At 41.7% G+C, this 18,645-nt stretch overlaps 1 protein-coding gene across 1 annotated transcript in view; it reads right to left on the minus strand.

Moving 5' to 3' along the window:
• Nucleotides 1–18,645, minus strand: part of ADAMTS12 (ADAM metallopeptidase with thrombospondin type 1 motif 12) — a 148,629-nt gene that overhangs the window by 19,565 nt on the left and 110,419 nt on the right. Inside the window, exons 15-18 of the mRNA XM_033085057.2 lie at nt 17,148–17,392; nt 15,666–15,807; nt 8,460–8,586; nt 1,477–1,687 (exon numbers count right to left, since the gene is read on the minus strand). Of these exons, the coding sequence (XP_032940948.2) occupies nt 1,477–1,687; nt 8,460–8,586; nt 15,666–15,807; nt 17,148–17,392 (725 nt within the window). The remainder of the gene's footprint in view (nt 1–1,476; nt 1,688–8,459; nt 8,587–15,665; nt 15,808–17,147; nt 17,393–18,645) is intronic.

Raw genomic sequence — 18,645 nt, forward strand, 5'->3', positions numbered from 1 at the left:
CCGCCCGGCTGCGAGGGCTAAAACGGCCGCTCCCCCCGCCCAGCTGCGAGGGCTAAAACGGCCGCTCCCCCCGCCCAGCTGCGAGGGCTAAAACGGCCGCTTCCCCCGTGGGCTGCGAGGGCTACAACGGCCGCTCCCCCCGCCCAGCTGCGAGGGCTACAACGGCCGCTCCCCCCGCCCAGCTGCGAGGGCTAAAACGGCCGCTTCCCCCGTGGGCTGCGAGGGCTAAAACGGCCGCTCCCCCCGCCCGGCTGCGGGGGCTACAACGGCCGCTCCCCCCGCCCGGCTGCGAGGGCTACAACGGCCGCTCCCCCCGCCCGGCTGCGAGGGCTACAACGGCCGCTCCCCCCGCCCGGCTGCGAGGGCTACAACGGCCGCTTCCCCCCACGGGCTGCGAGGGCTACAATGGCCCCTCCCCCCGCAGGCTGCGAGGGCTACAACGGCCGCTCCTGTGCCAGCACGGAGATGTGGCTCCGCTCGGAGCTCAGCTGCCTGCCTGCGTGGCTAAGTGGCTGTTTAAAGGCAACACGGATCCATTGGGAATGCTCACAAAATGACCACACTATTGTTCCTGTCTTTTTCGGCTTGTAAATAAAGGGTGTGTCTTTTTTCACTTGGAAACAATGTTTCCGAGGTCGGCAGTAAGCCAGTAAGCCCTGGCAATCCCGCGATTGTGTTACTAAATGACGACTTTGTGAAAGTTCGCTGCAAACTAAAGTGCGGCTAATATTCCGGGTGCGGCTTATCTATTAACAAAGGCAACAATGTTGCCAACACACCAGCAGTGCGGCTTATATTCCGTGCGGCTTGTATTTGTGAATTTACTGTATTTACAGCTGGAAGGGATGCTCAACAATCATCTACTCCAACTGCCTGAGCACTTCACAGCAGACCCAAGTCAAAGCACGCTGCTAAGGGCATTGCCCAAATGCTCTCTTAAACACTGACAGGCTGGGGACATTGAACCTCTCTAGGCAACCTGTTCCAGGGTTTGACCACTCTCCCAGGACAGAAATGCTTTTCAATGTCCAACCTGAACCTCTCCTGGTGCAGCTTCGAACAACTCCCGTATGTTCCCAAAGCTATAGGAAAAAAAGGCAGAGTCTTGGATGCAAGAGATATGAATGTAAAGAATTTAAAAATGCTTTGTGGACCTACAGAGGTGACAACAGTCATCCTCCCAGTCTGGCCCACAGCAGCCATTGCTCTCACAGAGACTCTTCAGCACAAAGCACACTACATTCTACAGTGCCCAAAAGCTCAGCAAGCTAACATGCAACACTTCCTAATGTCTTTAGAAACCAGGGCTGCTTTTTTTTTTCCTTCTGCACAAAGGATTTGTGAACACATTAAACAATAGAAAAGTATTTTAGAAAAAAATTTTAAAAGGCAAAACAGCAAGTGGTTAGTCCTCTCTGCTGACTGTAATAGGTCAGTTGGAGAAAAAGTTCAGTGTTTCTGCTGACATGAATTTACCTCAGTCCAGTTGCTCACTGTCCAGTCAGACGGGCACAAGATCTCTCTGTTGCACGACAGATGGGTCTTTGGTTTAAGCAGGTGCTGGCACTCTGTGACATCCAGTGCCTGCTCATCAGATCCCACTGTCTGGATGCAAAGCACAGTCCTCTTCTTCTGGCCTGTTGGGCCACATGTGGTTGAACATTTCTGCCATTCCCCTGCCCACCACCTGAAAACCAGCAGGGTGAGAAACATCAGAAAACAAACCATCACAAGCAAATCAAGGAAAAGGTCAGAGACTGCAAGAAAAAGAGTCGGTAATTTAAAATCTGGGCTCAGACACATCCTCTTTGCATTAAGTTCAGATCACTTAAGTCTCCCATCCACCCTGTGCTCTAGTACCAGCCAGTCAGTGAAAGAGAGAAGACAGAAGCAGGCAGGATTTCCAGACAGAAGTAGGCACTAAGCATTATGCTTCGATAAAGTGTAAAAATCTAATGAGTAGGCAGTCCTTCAAATCCAAATTTGAGGAACTGTTAACAAATCTACTTAAGTAATCTATTTACTCCATCCATTGTTTTACTGTTTTTGCTACCTCAGTACAGAAGAGTTAACAAATGAGAGTGACTGGGGAGTTTATAATGACAACACAGAGGTGGAAAAAGTCCCTTTAACCACGTCCAGTGCGTAAAGGGAGCCAGTACTGCACAAATACTCAAACTGGCTCTCTGTAAAGGGTTACCCCCACAAGAGCTGTTCCCATTAGGGGAAGCAGAGAGGTAGACACCCTCAAAACAGGTTAGTCACAGCTATGCTGCATGAGATGAGTACACTGTAGCACACTGTAGTCCAGGTCTGCACTAGGCTGGACTTTTCTGTACTTCATTCCTTCGTAAAGTAGAAATGAGCCCCTTATGTATCTCTGTCATGATCAAAGTCAGTCTTCCATACTGTGGTATGCAATTTTCCACCAAAGTGAGGGTAACTCTTTCCTCTAGAACAGTATTTTCCAATGCAAAATGCCTTAGCAACGAGAGCAGTTCCCTTTACATTTGTTTCACCTTTCATTTCTCCAGCATCATCCAACTATTTTTTCTCATGCTGACCCAGAGTAGATTGTGTACCTGCATATCTGCCTTCCATGACAAGAAAGGGGAGAAAAAATTCTGGGTTTCTACAGTTTGAGAAGCATTGGCATGAACTGTGACATTTACCTAAAGATTTATCTTTATAGTTGAAAAACAGAAGGAAAAAAAATCAAACCAACAAAAGCCTGTTTCCTTCACTTAAGCATGCCCTAAGCAAGAACAGAACTTCAAGCTGCTGTATAAAAAATCTGGCCCAGCTCTAAACTCTAAGCTACAAAACCTCCTAAATAATATTGCTTGTTCTGGAGTTTTCAAGGAGATCACAACAAAGCCTTATAATGAAAACAAAGCAGAAATATATTTAAAAAACACCTTTATAAAAAAATATTTAAAAAAAAGCAGAAAAAATTGCTTTTGGGTTACAACCAATAGCATTCTATTCGTTTGGGGTTTTTTTAAATTTTAAGGTCCATGAACGTAGAGACAAAATAATCCTATTCTGACAAATATATCAAAGTTCAGCATCCAGATTTATAACACTTTTTATGCTTTGCCTTTGGTAATAATCCTTCTCCCCCCGCCCCACCCCCCCCCCCCCCCCCCCCTCTAATTTCCATGTTCCTTAATTAGTTTTTACTTCCACTGCAAATGAGCTGCTGCTGACATGGAAGGCACAGGTATCTGTTCCTAATAATTAAAGAAAAAACAACCCAAACAACCAAGACTCAGAGCCACCAAGCTACAATACAGCTGATTTGTGCAGCCATCTGGTCCTCTCTGTGGTACCTACACCCATCTTCTTCCTGTTCAGTAATCTATATGGACAGCATTTCCCTTTAAGCTGCCCCAAAGCCCTCCATGAAATGCAGTCCACTTCCACCACAACCCAGTGGTAAGGTCTCTGGACCAAATTAAACTGAAAACCACCCAAAGTATCTTTCTTCTTCTCCTTCCTTCAGATTGTTTCTTGTTCTTCCAGGTCTGCAAACAACAAAGGAACTCTAACAAGTAAATAAAAAAGTAAGTACATCTCAGCAGAACACAGCAATAACAAAAAAAAAAAAAGAGTAAATTATCACCACTGAATCAAGCCATTTCAGGGTTGTTATCATCTCTTGCATCTTCTTTATAATTTTATCTCTTCTATAATCTTGTAAATTGCTGACATTTTGGCACAAATGGAACAAAAAAATGTGAATTGCTCTATTAATTTTAATGGGACCAGATTACATATTTCAAGGTACAGATATGCTAAACTGACACCTCTTCCCCCTCAGCATTTTCAAATGGCTCTGACTGAGGGTTTAATAATTGGCATGTTGAAATACCAAACTTGAAGGAATAAATTATCAGAGCTTACCACAGAACCCTGAGCTTCAGTAATGGTGTGTGATTAACTGTTGCACAAAAAAAACTTTTTAAAAGCTGTGGAAGTAAACAAAAAAGTCAGGTGCGCCATAGTTAGAAAATCCCAGAATTAAGATTTTATCCTATTACATCTTCATGATCAAAATAAAATTACAGTTAGACAGGTAATTTTTTTCTGTAGACGTCCTCCTCACTCAGTGCAAGTAAGTTGAAAAAAACTTGCTCTAACTGGAAGTTTATTCTTATCAGTAACTGGAATTTTTGATGTTGTGCTTTCCTGTTTTCATCCTAGGGTACATGCATATGCCTTAAACATCCAAGAGTCAGAAACCTGTTCTGTCTCTTTGTGGTTTCTGCTTGAGGACCTGCACTGTGGCATCTCAGCCAAAGGGGAACAAAGGCAAAGCAAGGATGGCAAAACAGCCAACATCCATTTGTCTGTTCTGGTACAGGATGCCCCAGATCACGCTCAGGACACACAGAAGACAGCAGCACCTGAGTGACTGCTTTGCCAAACTCTGCTTATCTTGGAGCTTTTGCTGTCTCCTCACACTGCAGAGGCATAGCCAAAACTGGACGGGACTGCAGAACACAAACCCAGGATTAACACAGCTATCTCAACTCTAAATATGCAACTTCTGGGATGAAATGACCAAGCTGCTGGGTCTCCCAGCCAAGCTGAAGACTGTGGAGAGACACTGGGACAAGCTGATGGAAACTAAAGGCTCATGGGAATCACCACCCAATACTTGCTCCTGCCTCTGGTTTCTGATTCTACCTCTGGCATTTACTGTTACAGCAACTGAGTGGTTCTTAAGTATTAATGCATCAACAAATCCCTGCAAAGTGAAATGACTGTCTTATCTCCACAGGCAGGCATGGCATGGAAAGACTCTGGTAGCAAATAAACAAACAAACGAGCAAGCAAGCAAAATGCACAATTTAGGTAATTAGTTTGCATGAGCACTAATTTTCCTCAGACTGTAAAAACAGACAGCAGCTTGTCTGGTGAAAACATAACCTCAGGTAGTTTTGAGCTGCAGGTGTGAGTGCTCAGTTCTTCTGCAATTAAGCCTGGGACAGAGATAGGAAGAAAATCTCATTCTTTCAGGTGGCATTCAGCTGCCTTAAATGAGACTTATCTTTTCCTCACAAACTGGGTTTCTAAGGCTTGTAAAAAATTAGGCAGAGCCCAAAGGCCTGTGACACTATGAACTATGAGTTCTCATCTATACATAGAAGATGTGTGGTGAATGATGTGTGAATCCTGTTGAAAATGCAGTAGCATGGGATTTTGAGGCTATGGGGCTGAATGTTCCCTCTTTCCCATCATGACATGTCACACCTGAAGAGAGAGTGTTGGCTTTCATTATGTATTTGTACAACATCAGGGACAGCAAATACCAACAGGGCACAGATTCTCACTCTGTGCATTGGAATAGAAACCAGATTTCCTATCCTTATTACGCTCTTGGAAGTGCACTAGGCAATCTGGAAGCAGGACAACACAATAACAAGAGGTAAAAAGCAGGAGATTCCAAGTACTTGTAAAATAACCTATTTATGGTTACTCTGTTCGTGGGTAGTCAAGTCGAAAAGGCTCCAGACAATTTTCTTTACAGGGGAACGCAAGACTTTATTCACAATGCTATAAGTAGTTAAAATCTCACTCTTTTTCAAGTTGTATCCATTGATTTTGACATTAACACCTATGGGACTAAATACCTGCCTACCAAAGAAACACTCAAATGGAAACCATACTCCACAGCATAATGTGGAAAAAAGTATGCATTTATTCTACAGTCTCAATGCACTGCACCTAAGCAATACCACTGAAGCAGTGCATGAGTGGCTGCATGATATTTTAACTCTCAACTGTCCAGCCACATTTTTATTTTGCTCTGAATGAAAACATGGCATACATGTATGTGATATTTTAAAGTTTTTTTTTTATTTTCTTCTGAATTATTTTAGTAGGAAGTGTAGTAATAAGTGCAATAATAAGCATAAAATAAACACAGAGTAAATCAGACAGACAAACAAGAATGTTAAGGCTTACACTTCTCAGAAATCTGTAATTTAAACAGTTTACACCTGACATTCTGAAATGGATTAATGAGATAAGATCTGGTTTATGACAGTCACAACCATTTTTTTCTTTGTCTGTAGCTTCTGTTTGATAAATTATCTATTTCTTATTTAGTGGCCTAACAGCATGTTTTCCATCAGTGGGATTTAGTAGGGAACAACCATCTTTTTTTAGGAGAGAATCAACTACAAAGCACCTGGTTCACTGTTGAAAAGTGCAAGGTCATCCAACAATTTCAGTTCTGTGGCTGCAGCACTGAAGAGAGGCCTCCTGCAGTGTTGTGTTTACCAGCACTGCCCTCACCTCTAGCACAGAATTCACCCACCTCTCTACAGAACACTTTGTGCTCAGCAGCTTCACGTGGATTCTCAGTTATCCCATATAATGCCACATGGGAACAATCACACCTGCCTCCAGCATTCAGATTTCTTTAGAGCCAACAAAGTGCCCTAATTTGTCTTGGGTTTCAAAGGAAGATTAGTAACCATCTGTCTGGATTAGGGGTTCCACATATGCCATAGAAAAGTGAACACCAACTAACCCCATGCTGGGACTATACAAAAGCAAATTTACAAAAGGAAGGGCTTGGGAAGACTGAGTACTAATCTGTTCTTTGCTGTCATCTCTTCTGACACAAGAACTGAGGGTCACCAACAGAAGATAGTGAGAGGCAGGTTCAAAACAGTTAAAATGTGGTGGTGCTTCACATAGGCACTAGAGCCATGGTTCTTCTTGCAGAGGAAGTTGTATATAATAGAAGTTTTTCAAGGCTGCAGAGGGAGGTTGGATGAGTGAGGTTCATTGAAGGTTACTGATTAGACAAGCCATAAAAACCTCTGGAAATGCCTTGAATTAAAACCACTTGGAAGCTGGAAGAGCATTACAGAGAAACCTGATTTATGTTTGACTTATTCCTCCTTAAGCATGCGGGCCATGTTGAGAGCCAGAACAGGGACTCAGACCCTTGGTCAAGCTCCTGCAGCCACTTTTGTGTGACTAAGAGAAAAATAAATATGTAACATGACTCTAGAATTAAATACATATGGTTTTCCTGCACTGCACTTTGTCATGATTTTGCTGTCCTCAGAAGGATGACCTGTGATTTCCACTGCAGCACAGAATAAGCTCAAGAAGCATCACAGGCTGTCAGCACACAAGATTTTTTTCTGCCTGGTCTGCAGAAGAGTTTGGTTTATGCATGACATTCTGCAATCTGTTCAAAAAGCGACAAATTCCCCTCCCTCACTTTTTGAAGAGCAGGTCTGAATAATGTTGCAACTTAGAACAAATGGCATAAAATTATTTATTCAGTAGTTTTTTAATTGACAGTACAGTTTATATGTGCCTCAAAAAACACCTTAATGTGTATGAGTAGCTTCAGCTACTATTAGTCAAGTAATTAAAAATTTTGGTCTACTGTCATTGATTTCCTGGCAATCTACAAAGAATCATGAAATGCTAGTAGTCTATGCTGCAAGCCCAAAGATGTAACTCCCACAGAAGCATCATACACTGTTATGAAGATACTTGGAAACAACTAATAAACCCAACAATCATGCAGAACTTTTAACATCAAAGTTTCATGAAATTCACTGCTGGCAAATGCAACACAATGAACTCTAAGGGCTCATTGCTTCAATTCAATTTTGACAGAACCAGAATTACTGGTGTACCTTTGTGAACAATATGATACCAAACTCTCAAAGACAATAGAAGATAAAAAACCAAGGTAGTCAAAGCATGAAACAACATCCAATATTGATCTCTTCCAGCAAATCTGTGTCTGTTGTATAAGCCCACAGTTCTGCAAGCACCTGGAATGTTTAGTCTTACTTATCCTACTTGCTAAAATGGTAGCACAAAAAAACCAGAGATGAATATAAATCAAGACAATGTTAAGAGAAAGGAAAGGTTTATTCCCATGTGAACTTCACTCAAAAATAGGAAGGAAAATAATAAAAATGCCAACACTGTATTACAAGGAAAGTATAAAAATTAGTTTTAGAAGTAGGCATTTCTATTCATTACCTCTCATAAAAAGGACAAAGGTGTATCAAAAAATACTGAGAAACAGTATCTAATGGCTCTGCTAGCTGTTTTTAGAACACACAGTAATTCTTAGCTCTCTTGAGCTAAGCCAAGAATACAGTTTTTAAGTAAGAACCTATACGGTCTTCAGGCACAACTGCACCCAAACTGAACAGGAATAGTATCTACACAAATGAGAGAACAATCTCTGCCATTTCCAGTACGGACTGTTCAGGAACTGCCTTATAAACCTCTCAGGATTGCTCACTTCTGATTTATTATGCGGTTTCGGGCTCTTTGCTCTGCAATGTGTGTCAGCCTCACCACGGCACCATGGCAGGCTTTGGATGCCATGCCAGCCTGGTATCAGGAGCACCTTCCTTGGAGCAAGGACGCTATTTACCACCCCCAGAGCCCCCCAGGCTTACCTGGGCGGGCAGTCCCGCTCGTGGCACTTCTTCTGCCGCCCGTGGGGCTGCGTGGCCGGGTCACAGAAGGAGTTCCTGGTGGCTCCGCTGCCCCTCCACACGCAGTGGGCGATCTGCCGCCGCACCCCTTCCAGACACACACACAGAAAAAGGAGCAGTAATCCCCGCAGGCTGGGCACAAACTGCACAAACCCACACGATGTGCGTCCTTCAGTCGAGACGAAAAGGTTAAGCAAGGCTCTTCTGGATCGGATCAGAGCTCAAGTGACATATTAGAAAACACTTTCTTTAAGGTATTTGTTAGCCCCAGGAAAGGCTCCTGCAGGCCATCAAAGAAGTTTAAATGGCTATGAAGGGTTCTTGAGTTACCCACAGACAAGAGGAAACAAAGCAGCACCAGGCTATTTACAGCAATCCATACAAAATAATTGGGAAACAGTAATATACTCCTCAGCAACATACAGACTCAAAGGATCATAAAAATGTTAAGGTTGGAAAAGCCCTGTGGGACCAACAAATCCAATCGTTAATCCTGGCTCAACAACACAGAAGTTTTGCATGTCTGCTTGGATAATTTCATAGAAAACAATGGAAGCCTTTTTCTTTACCACCTGAGAACATCAGGTATGTGAGGAAATGCTTTCACTTTTTGATTACTTTCAGACTTCTGACTGACACATAAAGCAATTATTGACTACAGCAGATTTGATGACTGACACAGCTCCAGTCAGATATGAAGGTTGATCTTGTGGAACAGTGATTAGTGTTATCTGTAAGGGAAGATTAAGGGACTGAGGCATTCAATTCAAGCTCCAGAGTCCATAGTGTGGAAGCTGCTGCAAGACTGCAGTAAGTCTGGACATGGAGATCTCCTACTTGTAGGTGACTACAAACAGGAGAAAGCTTTTTGGTTCAGCGTAGGCCTCCCACGGAGCAGCACTCTCTTTTATGCTCTGGTATAAATGTGACTACAAAATTCAGCAAACTTCCTGCTAGCTGTAAAAAAGCAGACATGTTTCTGTCCCTTTCAAAATCACGATACGTTGCTGTTCCAAATACAAACGAGAAGAAATCTTCTGCTTCGATAAATCTTCAGTGTCATTTCAGCTGCTGAAATTCACTTTAAAGCCCCTATACACCTTTGCAAAAGTTTTGCTTTGAAGCTGTACAGTTTCAAAGAATGAACAGCTGACATCAATGAAACAGTTTATTCTAACAATCAATTTCTTTATGAAAGTTACATGAACTCCCACTGTAGTTTCAAAATCTCTGGTAGTTCAGCTCCAAAGTTGGAAGGAATCCTATATGCATATATCAGTACACACATATAAATGTAGGCTTACATGTTACAACATAATGAAATGGTTTTTATCAGTTTGAGCAAGTCACTACTGACCCTGCCCTAGCAAGTATGTACAGTTATACAACTTAAATGGGTAATATCCTATTTGAGCCATGGATTAAAAATTCTGAATAAACTGAAACCTCAGTAATATTTGAAACCTAAACATTATTTCTAAAGGGCTTTGAGTGGTAGCTGTTTTCCCCCTCTCACCACTTTGACTTCTCTCTGACCTCAATGCTGATTAGTTCACCTGGTGTATACTATCTCAGTTCTGTGAAAAAAACAAGTATTTCTGGGAAAGATAAGAGAAAACAAGAAAGGGAATCGTCAGGTCAGACAATAATTTTCATTTCACTAAATCTGCTCAGAGATTTCTCCTACTTCTCTGTGAAACTTCATCCCTAATGCAGGACTCTTTAGATGTGAAGCTGACCCACACAGATCTTGGTTTCAAAGGTACCAATTCAAAGTCATCTGTGTGTGAAAGGACTTTGAAAAAGAGGTCAGAAATCTTTTTGCTGCAGAGCCCTCAGTTTGGGCTGTAAACAATAGAAATGAAGGATCATAAGCAAGTGTAGTTGTATGAGAAACATAGATATTTGATTTTAGAGGTCATTTGAACATGTAATTGTCTGAGTTAGATACTTGTATACACTCTGTAAGGAGCTCACTTTCTATTTGAATGAACAAATTATATTCTGTGCTTGCACAATTTATGCACAGAACTCAAGTGCCAATCTTTACATTCTCAGTGCTATAAAACTCTGAAGCACAACGTGAATGGAAACATTTGACTTCTGTATTCTAAAATCAACACTGCAAGTTTAGGAACACTTGGAGATAATTTTGCTAACTAGTCTATGTAAAAGTTGTGCATTTAGAGGGCCCATTACAGTTAACCCCCACAAAAAATCTTAGAGTTAAGCCCTTTCTCAGAGATTTGAAAATCTTCCAATTAGCAATGTTACCTATGGAGAAACAAATTTTGATCCTGGCTAATATCCTCCCTTAGTTGCAGCTGCGCTGTGCTCTGCTTTTTGTTACATTTAATGCCACTCAAAGCTGGTTCTAATAAACAACATTAAAGCTTTAGACAAGGGTAATTCCAACATTACCCACTCTAATTATTATTTAAAGAAGGAATAATAGGTAGTTGGTCTAGAGAAGAACCTCAGCGATACATTTAAATTAATCTGCCTGTAAAAAAGCCTACAGGCTCTATCTGCTGTCTTGAGAGCAGGCTCTGGTGGGACAGTTCTTGTCCAGAGAGCAGCAGTTTGCAGGACACCTGTGTGCACACATTTTGGCTGCTAATAAATTCCTTTCAGCATAAAGCAAATGGTAGGAAGAGAGTCAACTTGTCCTGCACTGAGGACAGAGAAGGGGTTATGACTTCTGCTAAAAATTATCCCCTTTGGTGCTTGCTTGCCATGAATTGGATTGCAATGTAATTACTTATCTATTTTCTACATTGCAAATGAGTATCAGCTATTGCAGCGAATATGCAGCATTAGCTATACTTGCCACAGAAAACATTGATTTTTCAGAGGGTATTTTTTTTCCCATTCAATGGTGTTACAGCAGACCGGCCAAAGCCTTCTTTGACACTACAACAGATGGAAGCACATGATGGGAGCCCTGCAGTGGGTAGCCAGAGAAGGATATGCATCAGGGCATAGCATGGTGCTACCCTGAGGCCAAGAACCTGGGGGAAATATGTCCAGAGAGCTGCCCTGCATTCATTCTGGGAAGAGACAGCTTCACTCTACAAAGTCTTTATTCATCACTGGGACTTTTTCCAGGTACATTTCCCATGGATAAGGGGCTACACCACAGGCCTAAAATAATTTTTCTCTTAGGACTGATGAAGCTTTTCTGCATCAGTCCATTGCCCTGCCTATAGCCCAATTTGTTACTCCCTAATGCAAAATTTCTTTCTTGTACTATATCTGTGTATTGTACTATATCTGTGGCTACCAAAGGCTAAAGTACCCTTGGATTTATTAATGTTTTTGACCAGTGGTGATGAAATTATCTATGCTGGATCTTTGGCAGGTCTATGTTTGCCAAGAGAACAGAAGTCTAGATAAGGATCAATTTCTCCCACTGCTGCAGCTGTCAAAGTTAGTTCAACAGTTCATCTTTCTTGGTCCTGCTTTTTTGTCCTAAAATTATTTGTTTATTGTTTACCAAATGGTAATTGCAATAATCCTTAAGAGCTATTTTCTAGTAATATTAAGCTAAATAAATACAGCTTTTCTTATTTATCTCTCTGTAGGCTTGCCTTCAGTAATACTTGTTGGGCAGCACACCCATAGCAGAAGATGATCTTGTCTACTTCAGTGCACTTTTTACCTTATACATTTTTCAGAACACTTCAAATGCCAGTGATTTGGTACAAGAAGTGTGTTACTGCAAACAGCAGTTAAGTTCTGAATCTAAACAGAGTGGACATTCACCTAAAATCAATCACATAATTCACAACCAGAGGGAAGTTTTGTGGAAGTCAGTTGGACATCAGGGGGAATTTCTTTAGGGAGAATTTCTTCACTGAAAGAGTTGTCAAGTACTGGAACAGCGTGCCGTGGGAAGTGGTGGAGTCACCATCCCTGGGAGTGCTCCAGAAACAACTGGATGAGGCACTTGAGGCCATGGTTTAGTTGACAAGGCTGTGTTTGGTCAAAGCTTGGACTCCATGATCCTGCATGTGTTTTCCCACCTTAATGGTGCTATGAGCAGGGATGCTGGTTCACATCCTGATGGCTCAGAGCACAACCAAATAAAATGTGCACCTGCAGAGAACTGCAGGCAGATTGGCATATCTGACTCTCCTGCTCCAAGTGATGCACTGGAGCTCTGTGCCAGGACTCCTCTGTTTTAATGGGCAGGGAGTGAGAGACAATACCCTGACTGCATCACTGCATTAGCAACCTACATCCTTCTTTAAACCTGACAAGTTATTTATAAATATCTGTATCTCAGAGGAAAGATGGCTACAGGTTTAATAATTTATTTTCTTCTGTCCATGAAGGAATACAGAGAACTGGTGAGGTGTCTGTGCCCTTCATAAACTGGGATGCACCTCTTGGTTCCCCTTCCAACTGATGCCAACAAGTCCATAACCTAGTCTGAAACACATGATTTCTACTTATATAGAGGAAATAAGCTCGAAAAACATCTATTAATAGCCAAATGCAGACAACAGAGGGAGTCAATTAGTAAATAAAAACTGAAAAACCTCACATACCACAGTTCTCTAAGTAACCCATGTGGCATTTAGAAATCAAAGCCACTTCACACAGTTAGCCAGAAGAGAGAACTCAGGGCTACAATTTACCTAGTGATAAACAGTTCTGCAAAAACTGCAGCTAATGTAAAAAGAACCTCAAACCAGCATAATAAACAGTCCACTAACACTTTACCCTTCTCTCCCCTTTTTAGCACAATAATTTTTACATTAAACACAACTCTCAACTAGGCAGGTACCAGGACTAAAACTTACAGCACACAATTAAGCAAAATTTAAAACTTGTTTCGTGCACCTATTTAAAGAAATAGTGGGTTTCTCCCCAACAGAAAGCACACAGAGTTTTGTGCTGAGAGACTCTTCTCAAAAAATTCCAGAGAACAAATTGCAGTAATTTCATGAATACAAGCCACACGGACTATAAGCCGCATCTCCAGGTGCTGGCTACATTTCGTTCGTTGTCCATAAATAAGCCACACCTGAGTATAAGCCACTCTGCCGTTCACAGCGAGGACCCACGTGCAACAAAGTTGCCAAGTAGTAAGAGAATCGCGGGATTGTGGGGTTTACTGGCTCAACTCGGGCTGTGCGGTTATGGGGCTGCCGACGGGGCCGGGTGGCCCAGCTCAGCGGGGGCTACTCAGGGCCGGCCGTTGCTGGGCTCGCTCACCCCGGCCCGGTGCTGCCTCACGGTGGCAAGCAGGGACGCGGCGGCAGCAGGAGGAGGGGAAGGAGCCCCCCCGCTCCCGCGGCGGCAGGCGGGGGCAGGAGCCCCCCCGCTTCCCCCCCGGGCCGCGGGGATGGCAGCACGGAGCCCCCGGCTCCCTCCCCACCCCACACTGCCAGAACGGAGCCCACCTGCACCCGCCACGCAACACAGTAACCAATTTGTAACAATCGCGCAATCCCAGGTTTTACTTGCAGGTGCTCCGCTCAGCACCTTGGCTGGCACTTCCGGGGTTGAAAATGTCAGAAAATTTTTCACATATTAGCCGCTCCTGAGTGTAAGCTACATTTCCGGGGTGGGAGCAAAATTTTAGTCAAAATGGTGCGGCTTGTAATCGTGAAATTACTGTATATCTGCTTAAGCATACATATATGTGAATGAACATACATCTCTATAATATGTTGATTATATATATATGAATATTTTTAAAATATATGTGGGTGTTATTGAGATGGGATATTTTATACCGGGCTTCTAAAAGTTATTCTTTTAATCTTATAAAATTAGGTCATAAAATGCCTTTTGTCTAAACTACTCGAAATGCATTATTTTAGTGTTTTTCCTGGCAGGAGAGATTTTGAAATGTTGCTCCTGCAATCATCACTACTTTTAGAATCACAAGTGGATTTTTTACAACACTTGTTTGTCCTTTTTCTTTTCTCCCACAAAGCAGTTAATAAAGCAGTAGTTACCAAAAACCACTAACAGTACACTAGTATTAGAAAAGGCCTTTCTCATATTATTGGTCTGGTTGTAACACTGATCTTTTACTCTTCTGCACAGTTTTTGTACTGCACAGAACGGTCAAAGAACAAGGTTATGGTGGTATCTCCAGAATTCTTCTACTGTGAAAATCAAGAGCTAATTCAGGCAGAAGACTTCAATTCCTTTCCCCCCAAGTTCAGACTTCCCTTTATATACAACTTTGTCCTCACATTTTCCAAATTATTCCCACAACAGATAGATTTTAAAAAAAACTCCTAATGTAAAGATTTGGTCTCTTTATCCTTATTGTTGGTTAACTACAAATATTAACTTTATCTCATTGATGTTATCTACTTCAGAAAAATTCTCCTGCTAGCATTTTGTATGAGTTACCAGAAGCCAGTCTCTAGACCTGTTGTTAAATCTTTCTTCACAATCATCTTTCTGCTTGGCTGGTTTAATGTGCTGCACAGAACTACAATATAACTGCCGTGGTACCCAAGCCATTGCCAAACTGGCAAAGACATGGATGTTCTCAAGACAAATACCAGTGAAGTAATTATTGAGCAATGCATTAAAAAAAAGTTGTTGCTTGTCAAGGCTGGACAGAAATGAAGAAATTTTTTTGTAGTTAATAGATTGAAAAGACTTAACAGGGAAACAATAGTAAGTCATAAATTTGTATTGCTGGAAAGAAAGGCTATGGTGAACAGTACTGACAAAAATTATGAAGGAAAGATAAATGTACCTTCTTATTTTGATTAATAGAAGCTAAGAATTTCAGGGCACGTGTTTTAGAAATTATTTGACTTACATACCTTTAAAAATTTTTACTTAGAAGTCAGAACACATTATTCACAGAATCAAAGAATGGCTGGAGTTGGAAGGGACCTCTGGAGATCATGTAGTCCACCCTCACTGCTAAAGCAGAGTCACCTCCACAGCAAGCTGCACAGGATCACAGCCAGGCAGATTTTGAATGTCTCCAGAGAAGGAGACAGCCACTCTGGGCAGCCTGTTCCAGGGCTCTCCCACCCTCAAAGTAAACAAGTTACTCCTCACATTACTTTTTAACCACATGACCTGATTTCCCACCAAATGCAGATTAAAGAACACTACCTTTTTGAAGACTATGTCTGTAATGAAGGCAAACAGTAAGAGAAAAAGGAAATGAGGAATTACCTCTTCCACAGGTAACACTGCAGGCTGTCCACTCTCCATACTGCCAAAAAAACTCTGGCTCTCCAATCTCATTCTCATTACTTTCTTCTTTACGTACAGTGTATTCATACTTGATTCCAGGGTTAGTTTCTTGAAAAAGTAGCTGCAGAGAGTGGGCTTTATTAATAATTTAATTAATAATCTACTGGTCAAAAGCTTTCAAAATGTGAAACTGGAAGAATTAAATCTGCCCATATTGGAGTCTGCAATCAATCCAGAGAAGCAGATTTGCAGAATTTCTATTTCTATGTCAACAGCGGCATTCGTGAATCTTTCAACGATACAGCTGTTTACCATGCATTTCTGCAAACACAGGTGGGAATAAATGGTTCATCATAATTGGTATTCCATTGACTATAAGAAAAGATAATTCAAAGTCCATCCAAATCACCTCTATGCTGCTGATGAAGAGCTACTGCTGATCACCATTATATATTATAATTTTCCTATATTTTGAAATAGCTATTACAAAACAACCATTATGTCAGAAAATTACACATGCTATTCAGACACTGCTTTAATATTATTATTCAGTGTTTCTGAATAAAGAAGAAAAGCTCCAACTGAGAAGGGGCACTCAAGAAATTCACGTGAGAGGGAGAAAGTGAGAACCACCAAGGGATAAAAGACTTCAGCCATGAAATTTTACTCTTCTTTTCAATTGCACTAAAAGTGAAGTCTGAGAACTCATTAGTTTTGTCTTCTCACCAGACATTCAAAGTGTGAAAATGGTCTCCCATCACACCCCTAATACTTCTTTTAATTGCATGGTGGACACACATGCAAACAAGCCATGAGAAAAACTTCCAGAGATCAAAGAGCCAATCCCAAATTATTTTTACAGAACTGACAGAAGCTGGTTATGTTTAAGTCAGAATCCATAAAGTGACATGAAAGAAACAAAAGAAAGCAGCCTCTGGGGATGTTAAATGGATCAGTTTCAATTACCATAAGCTATTAACCCATCTATGTAATGCTGTATTCTTTTCTTGCTGTGTGTAAGCTGTCACTGCTGTCAGCAGTCTGTAGCTCTTACTGATCACAGCCTGACATCAGCTCCCTTTTTGTGACAACTTATTTTTCACCTGGATCTGGTTCACATCACAACCATGTGTTGGTCAAATTTGATACAAGGGACAAGAAAGTTTGGGAAAAGGACTGACGAACTATAGGCAACAGGATCCCCGTCTTAGTGGCGGCACAGGATTTAACAAACACTGGAGTATGATAGAGGACATGTGTTCTTAGGAAGGATGAAAAACTCAAAAGCAAGGTGCTTATTTCTCTCCAAAACAGCCAAACTAATTTTTTTTTTTTTCCAAGATAGCACATTAATAGTGGTTTATATACCAACATACGTATTTTCCCGGCCACGCTTCCAGGGTCACAGCACATTCTGCTGCAATCCAAATGAGCAGGTTCTGTTTGTGATCTCCTGTTTACCTGAATCCATATTGATTCATTGGTGGGTCCTGGAGCAGTCAGATTTTCTAGATCCCCTGTTCTGTCATACTGAAATATTGTGCCTGCCACTTTGTATTCACCATTCCACTGGATGATAAAGCCTCCATTCAGGTAGTATTTTTCTGGGTCTTTGCTTCGCACAGCAAGGAAATTTCCTGATTCTGTAACTTCCATGACTTTGATCCCCCTTGCACCTTTTGGAATTAGCCCAATATCAACATATCCTAAAAGATAAGAAAAATTTATGGAGGTGAACAACAGAAATGTCACTGCATTTCACTTATTTGTAAGATGATTAAAACAACAGTTTTGCTTGAAAAAATACACAAACGTGCTGTCACAGAGCTTGTATTTCAGTTTGTTAATAGTGTGACTTTTCAAATCAGGGTTTCTAGTATCAGTTGGGGAATAGCATTTAAGCAATGCCAGTGGCATTTAGAAGGAATGCAGAGGTGAGTGACTTTCAGAGCTGTGCCAGGGGAAATCTACTCCACACATGAGCACTGTTATTTCCATAACCATGCCCAGGGGCTCTGGCATACTGCAATCTGGAGAAATGCCAGGGAGTTCCAGCAAGTTAACAGCCTGTTGTGGGAAAGGTTTTTTCAATTTGCAAAGAACATTTTTCATCATTACCCAACTTATAGGTATGTATGGAATTCCATCTATCTTCTCTCAAGGCATTTAAGTTCTCTGTGAATGTTTGCTTTACAACAACAACAACAACAACAAAATGTTATTCAAATGCCTCAAATTACTACTGTAAATTAAGCACATTTTTGTAAACTGCCAATTTTCATAACAAAGTTCAAAGAGTTCTGTTGTAATTCACTGTTCTAGATGCATTGAAAATGGTTTATCCACAGACCCCTGTAATTTGTCCCGTGGTGTAACCCCTTTCCTTCCCCTTTCCCTCTTGGCCAGACCTGGTTGGCTAGAGTCCAACTCCCTCCACCTCCTCTCTGAGGCTGGAATACCCCCCGTGTCTCCTGTATCTGGTCTCCTGCTCCCTGGAATTCTTCGAGAACAAATCTTGGAACACATCCAGAGGGTCTGAGCCTCCTTAGACTTGCTTTGTCCATGCCAACTCCCCCCCATCTCTGACTTAGAGCTAGCAAAGACAGGTCGGAGAGTGGGGAAAGGGGTGTGGCAGTTGGCGCCCAACATGGGGCTCGAACCCACCACGACCATGAGATTAAGAGTCTCTGAGTTCAGCTCTTCATGAATAGTTATCTGTTTAGAGATTTTTGGTCTGCATATTAAGAATGACCCAAAGCAGCTAAGAATTTTGATCACATCATATCACAGGCAATGTGTAACTTAAGGCTCTGTGCTTCTCACCTTAAAGGAAGCTGGTACAGTTGTTGCTACTGAATTGTAAAAATAAGAAAATCACATATACGCTCGAACACAAACACAGGTAACTTTCTTGTTACTGCCACCAGCTGAGCTCTAGAAATTAGACAGATAACATTGC

This window comes from Catharus ustulatus, chromosome Z, assembly GCF_009819885.2.
Source record: "Catharus ustulatus isolate bCatUst1 chromosome Z, bCatUst1.pri.v2, whole genome shotgun sequence".
NCBI lineage: Eukaryota > Metazoa > Chordata > Aves > Passeriformes > Turdidae > Catharus > Catharus ustulatus.